This window comes from Silene latifolia, chromosome X, assembly GCF_048544455.1.
Source record: "Silene latifolia isolate original U9 population chromosome X, ASM4854445v1, whole genome shotgun sequence".
Taxonomy (NCBI): domain Eukaryota; kingdom Viridiplantae; phylum Streptophyta; class Magnoliopsida; order Caryophyllales; family Caryophyllaceae; genus Silene; species Silene latifolia.
This window is the reverse complement of record NC_133537.1, coordinates 84,701,253-84,708,276: the sequence shown is the minus strand read 5'-3', so window position 1 is coordinate 84,708,276 and position 7,024 is coordinate 84,701,253. Positions and strand designations below refer to the sequence as shown.

General features: G+C 37.9%; 1 protein-coding gene across 1 annotated transcript; it reads right to left on the bottom strand.

The window, feature by feature from the left end:
- Positions 1 to 462: 462 nt before the first annotated feature.
- On the bottom strand, positions 463 to 4,153 carry LOC141623435 (ADP-ribosylation factor 2). Its single transcript, XM_074439543.1, has 7 exons — positions 3,954 to 4,153; positions 2,967 to 3,139; positions 2,223 to 2,293; positions 1,724 to 1,843; positions 1,394 to 1,512; positions 1,223 to 1,304; positions 463 to 721 (listed from the first exon to the last, which is right to left on the bottom strand). The coding sequence occupies exons 2-7, from the start codon at positions 3,112 to 3,114 to the stop codon at positions 716 to 718; spliced, it is 546 nt and encodes a 181-aa protein (XP_074295644.1). The 5' UTR covers positions 3,115 to 3,139; positions 3,954 to 4,153; the 3' UTR covers positions 463 to 715.
- Positions 4,154 to 7,024: the final 2,871 nt, after the last annotated feature.

Sequence of the window (7,024 nt, the reverse complement as noted above, 5' to 3'; positions counted from 1 at the left end):
AAAAAAGGATGAAAAAGAGCTTGAAAGGCAGCTTCTACAACCATTTTTAAGTCTGGGATTTTTTTGGCTTTTGAGAGGGTTTTATCTCTCTAAATTGTTTCTGTTATTACTGTGATAGTGTGATGTAACATTACTGTAACGAGTGTATGTCTGTTGTGCAATGTTCTGAACACTGTAATCTCTTCATCAAACAATGCTCTCTCGCTTAGTTCTGCTCATCAGATAAAACTCTGTTGCTTTGCTCCGCTTGTCGTCAAATATACTCTAGTGTTTTCTACATTTTCATGATTCTGCTGGTCTGATATGATAAGTTTACTTGGACGACATGAACTATCAAACAGGCTAATGCCTACCTGCAGATACTTGCAGGCAGATCCTTCAAACAGGTTGACATGCAGGCGTATTGTGATTAGGTGATTATGATCTCTATTATAATCAAAAATACTATCAGAAGTCACAAGAAACTGAGAAAGTGCATAACTAGATTACTACACAAATGGTAACCCAAAGAATCTTGGGAGCACAAACCGACCACATTCTCTATTGTGCGACATATATCCATATGAGAAGTTGTACGCAGAAGCTCAACTCCCTCGCCACAAAAATTACAAGCGCAAACTGTGTTCTCTAAGTAAAGATGATTAAAGAAAAGAATGCAACTAGATAAACTCCATCCCTGCATCCAGGATCACTAATCCACGACAAACTCCAATTCTTAAGCCTGCAGTCATGACAAGAATCAAATATAATTGATCAGATAGTCAACAGTCAACATAATAACTCAGAAGGATGCAGTTCCTTTAGGTGGGGGTTGACTTCTAACTACTGCAAGCCTAATAATCCACAAAATGAGAATTTCTTTTTACTGTGAAGTGCCAAGTCATTTGATAGAACTCTCAAACGCAATTGTCATTGTGGGAAATCCAAAGACAACCTCTGTAGAGATTAGATTGCGTACATCCTGACCTCCCCCTTATCCCGCCAAGTTCTGGGCACCTTGAGGCACAGGGGAAATGTGTTTATATGTTAAATAATTTGTGCTTTAAAGATCGAACACATCAAAATATTCAGTCGTAACTTCTCTAACACGAACTATGAAGCCAACTGCGCAAAGCAGATGCATACTGGAGTACGACTTGTATGTTATATGTACATAAAAGTTAAACAACCTCGCATTATCTTGGTCAAACTTTGCGACAGATAATAATAAGTTTGAACTTACCTTGTTTGCAATGTTGTTGGAGAGCCAGTCCAATCCTTCATACAGACCTTCTCCAGAGGTAGCACAAGTGCTCTGGATATACCTGAAAACACACACCAAAACACTTGAGCTCTCTACTATTTGTAGGCAACAGCACTCGGAATTGAATGTGCAACATCATCAAAGCGATACCAGTGACGCTGTCGGAGAGAGTGCAAGCCAAGCTTGTCAGTGATTTCAGCAGCATTCATTGCATTAGGAAGATCCTGCTTGTTAGCAAACACAAGCAAAACTGCATCGCGTAGCTCATCCTGAAATAAGACACCAATTCAGTGCAATAAGTCTCAAATAATGAGCATGTTTATTAAATAACTCTAGAGAAATGTAAGACGCATCAGATAGGGTATCTGAAAGCTATACCTAGTAGAAATTTCAATAGTAAATTTGAGATTGGCAAATTAACGCTAAATATTCGATACCAACAAGTAAACATTTACTAAAGCTATAAGAAATGTGAGATACCTCGTTCAACATCCTGTGCAACTCATCCCTAGCTTCAACAACACGGTCCCTATCATTACTGTCCACCACGAAAATGAGACCTTGTGTGTTTTGGAAATAGTGCCTCCACAATGGACGGATCTGCAACAGATATAAGTTGTGTAATTACTGTTATTAATTCTAAGCAAAAAAAATATGAAACGCTCTTTTGATTCCCACCACAATCAATAAAATATACTCCGCAAAAAATATGAAAGCTAAGAAATGACCCTTGAGAAAATGCCACATTAAAAATGTGAAAGCTTCTATAGCTGAGATTAACATTACCAGAAAGATGTAGACAGAACCGAAGAGGTCTTAACTGAGATATTGTGACAATAGGTCACAGGTTCGAATCCCACTCCCCCCTTATATTGTACTGGCCTTGCGCCTCATTTGACACCAAAAAAAAAGGAAATGTAGACAGAAGACACGCAACTAATCAGGAAAAATAAAAGTAAGACAAGTATAACAAGCAAACCTTGTCCTGGCCCCCGACATCCCAGACTGTAAAGCTGATGTTCTTGTATTCAACAGTTTCCACATTGAATCCTGTAAACATGGACAACGTGTTTCAGAAAACAATTGACTGAAGCATATCTAAATAATATACGAGAGCATGCGGTAAAAGCATCTGGTTAGACACAAAATATTTAGGTTTACGAATGTAACCATACATCATCATTCAGTTGACGGTACCGATACAGTGGGTTTTCACAAAACTTCCACCTTTTAATTGAATTGCTGCATCAACAGCACAAGAATGCAGGGCACATTAAATGGCCTGGAGATTTTTTCTTTTGTGAACAGCTTAACATGAATACTAACCATCCTTCAATTACGACAAGATGACTCCTAATCAGAGAAAAGGTAGAGCAAAATACTATGAAATTCAATAGATTTTGTTGTAAATTGGCTTGAAGTTGACATCTTGGATTTGAGAAAATTTTTACAAAGAAAGAAGTAAAAAACTGCTAGCATGCTTAACTGATATATCCAGCAACACGAAGACTTCCATTGAATTGAACACACATTTTACTTCAATAATTAAAAAGAGCAAATTTATATCTATGACCTAGACAGATGCACAAAATTCAAACACAACATGTGTGTGATGACAGTCATGGTTAACCGTAACTGCAGAAAAGTCAATAATAGAAGCCCCATTTACGCATGACATAATCAGAAATGAAGTGAATATACAGAGACGACGATGACAACTTACCAATGGTGGGAATAGTAGTGACAATCTCGCCAAGCTTGAGCTTATAGAGAATTGTGGTCTTACCAGCTGCATCGAGACCCACCATCAAAATTCGCATTTCCTTCTTTGCAAACAGTCGGCTGAACAACTTGGTGAATGTAAGCCCCATTTTCCTAGGCTACGTAAGAAAACCCCTGAGTGGACACAAACACCGCACATATCAATAAAACAGTGCACGAAATTGTAAGCGTCAATGTTCATGTAGTAAAAAAATGCAAGTATAAATCATCGAAAAATATAGAACGATATTGCAATCGAGCAGAAGCCTAATAGTGGTAACATATCATAAAGATCGGAAAATGCAGTAATGAACAGAAAGTTAGCACAGGTACAGTAATTGGGCAAACAAAATGACGACAAAGTATGAATAGCTAAGATAGTAAGATCATCCATATGAATTGCACACGCAAACATCATATTTACCACAAGAACCGACGATTGCACGAACTGATCTTAACATATTAAACTCCCCTGACTCAAAAGACAGCAAATACCATGGAAGCTGTAAATCTCACGATTAAATAAAAATTGTAAGATTTGATGAAATGATGACAGAATCTTAAATCTAAGATCTGATACATGAAGTGCAGATACTAAGTAGAAGCAAGAAAAGGTTGATGAAACCTAAAATTGTTCAACAAACAAACCTAAAAAAGCAATATGGACATTCGACTGGAATTCAGAATGATTCAACAACTGAAAATCATCAAGCAACTATCAAATTAAAATCCCCAGATGAAGAGCATTATTTATTTAATTATTAATAGATCCAGAGATAACTCAAATCCCCAATTTCAAAATAAAAGTAGGACATGCAGCGGAAACAAGTCAAATAAAAGCATAAATATGAATCAAAGAAGATCAAATGAGTAAGAGGAATGAGATGATAAACAAATAAATCGAAAATGGTGAGCAATGAAACGGAAGGATCGGAGACTCGAAACGCACCTGCGATGGACAAGATGAAGGTTGTGCAGTAAATGTGCAGAGAGCCAAAACGGAATTGATTTGGGAAATTGAGACAAATAAATGCTTTAGCTTTATTTACTTGGCATGGTGGACGGAGGAGGGATACCAAAAATTCCAAAAGGCTAAATTATTATACCCATGTCAACTGTTATTTGTCACACACCCAATTATACTGCGCCATGTGTAAAGGCATGTGAATCTTGGTTGAGATTTTCAAGGGTCTTACAAGGCCCTTTGAAAAGACTACATGTACACGGGGTGTACAAGACTCTTTGTACACAGGTCTGTAGTAACATGACATGTGAAAAGGTGTAGGCTCCATATAAAAAATAATTGTAATTTTTGGTACTAACAACTGAAATATTTTGAATTTCAAATTCAAATTTAAGAAGTTAAATAGTCATTTATTTTTTTAAGGGTTTGTTGTGAAACATAACCTTTAAAAAAAAGTTTTTTTCCAAACACCACCTTCAAAAAAAATTTGTAAAAGACAACCTTTAATAATTTTCTTTTTGTCAAACACGACATTTGGCTGGAGGACGCAACATTTTGAAATGGAATAAATTTTAGTCGATGTTTGAGATAGTAAACGAGGTCAGTTTGAGGTGTTCTTGGACTCGTTGGAAAGATGGAAATACAAGCTTTCTAGGGGTTATGAACACGAAGGTCAAGGATGACCTTATGTGGGGTCTATTTCCTTGTAATGTAAGGCTGGTCGGAGAAGGTAACTGTAAAACGAGTGGTCATGGGATTTTTCATGGGTCTTTAAATGGGAGTATGATGATTTGTTTGGTCTAAAATTTGGTATATAGGTAGAGGGGGGTGCAAGGTAGGTCTTAGTTGTATTGTTTGTGGTGCTTGTTGGTTGCATATGGTGGTTCGAGGGGAGTAAATTGGAGGTAAAAAAACAATCAAAAGAAAACCAAAGTAGGATTTTTTTCGTGGGTCAATTCACTCACCTCAAACCACCAATTGCAACCAACAACCACCACAAAGAACACAACTATGACCTACCTTACACTCCTCTTTACCTACATACCAAATTTCAGACCAAACAAAACATCCTAACCCCATTTAAAGACACACGAAAAAAACCCATGACCACTCGCTTTATAGTTACCTTCTCCGACCGACCTTACTTTATACAGCAATAAACCCCACATAAGGCCACCTTTGACCATCGTGCTTATAACCCCTGGAAAGCTTGTATTTCCACATTTCCAACGAGTCCAAGAACACTTCAAACCGACCACGTTTGCTATCTCAAACATCGACTGAAAGTTACCCCATTGCAAAATGTTGCGTCCTCAGCCAAAATGTCGTGTTTGACAAAAAAAAATTATTAAAGGTTGTGTTTTACAAACTTTTTTTTAAAAGGTGGTGTTTGGAAAAAACTTTTTTTTAAAGGTTGTGTTTCACAAAAAAACCTTTTTTTAATAGTTTTCTCATTATTTTGCAAATACCTTTTTTTCTATTATACTTCATAATATTTTCATATCTAAATTTGTGATTTACGTAGTATTTCTTTTGCTCTTTTTTTACATAGCAATTTCTTCTCTCATATCTTCCACCATCAGCCGGCCACCGACGTCCCCCGCCATCCCTCCAACCCGCGCGTCACTCACCGCCCCAACCCCTACGCCACTACATGCCATCATTGTCATTACCAGCAGCCGCTACCACCAACACTACCGGATTCTCTTAAACCAAATAAAAACAAGTCAACCATCATTTTCTATAATTTCAGATCTTGGTGCGGTGTTGTTCGTCATTTTGAGTTGTGTTTTATTTTGTTATTATTTGATTGAATTGAGTATTTTGTAATGTTTAATGTGATGATTTGAAAGTAAGAGGAGTTTAGAGGAGTGAGTTTTTAGAGGAGGACATGTCTTCAACTTCTTCTCATCCTTCTTCATTCCCTCTTATGATAAGTAACCAATTAATTTAATTAAGTTTTGTAAAAACCCTCATATCATCAGCCCTCAAAAGGCCTAATCTTTCTCCTAATTTACTCAAAAGATCCCGTTTTTTTCCTTCTTTTCTGGGGTTTTGATAGTGTCAAATATGTCGTGTCTAGTGTGACTTTATAGGTCATTTATTCAAGTGTTGTGTGTAATACTACGGTTTTATGAGTCTCTGGGTACTCTATCGAGTGGGCCTTACTCTGTCGAGTAAGGGTGTTTTGCGATTTAAAATAGTTTCTGACCTGTTGGGTACTCGATCGAGTAGCCTTGGTACTCGATCGAGTAGGCGGCACTCGATCGAGTACGTCAGTTACTCGATCGAGTAGCCCGGTTTGCGGGTAATGTTTTGTCGGGTTTTGTTAATAATGCGAATTAATATATAAACACTTCCGTCACTTTCATAATACGCTTTTACAAACCTAATTACTTTCAAAAGAGATTTCAATCTACGTACTTCGCACTCATTGCATTATTGACAAATCCCCGAGCTTGGAAGGTCGGAATTCATCTTTCTTTACATCTTTGTGATCCTTGCGTCGAGGGTAAGATCTATGTACCGAATTTGTTATATTTAATTAAGTCTTGTTAAACCCTAATTTTGGGAATTGAGGGATTTGTGTTAGTTTTGTGTGGTTTGTGATATATGTGATGTTATGTTAGGAGGAGGATTCGTAGAGTAGGCTTTTTGATAACAGCTGTTGAGATCGTCTGACTGTGTTGCTTTCCAGGTAGGGTTTCCCTACTCAGTATTAGTCCCATAATGTGTTGGTGGTGATTTGTGATTGTTGTTTGTTATCATACGAGTATTGTGACGGTTGTTGGTTTGATTGCTGATTAGTAGTTGTGATTGTTTGTATCTGTCTGTTTTCTTCGGGGTGCGTCCCTGGCTGAGTGGAGTCACTTGCGAGAGTGGCTTCACGCCCATTATTCGCCTTCTGTGGAACCCGCCACAGAAGGGATGTGCACATTAATGGATTTGGGTTTATCGCTCGATGGAGATGAGCGGGGCTTAGGTGGGAACGGTTGCGGTCCCCCACTGGCGGCTAGGAGTAACCTGTTGCGATGGGTACTCTGGCAGGGCTACAC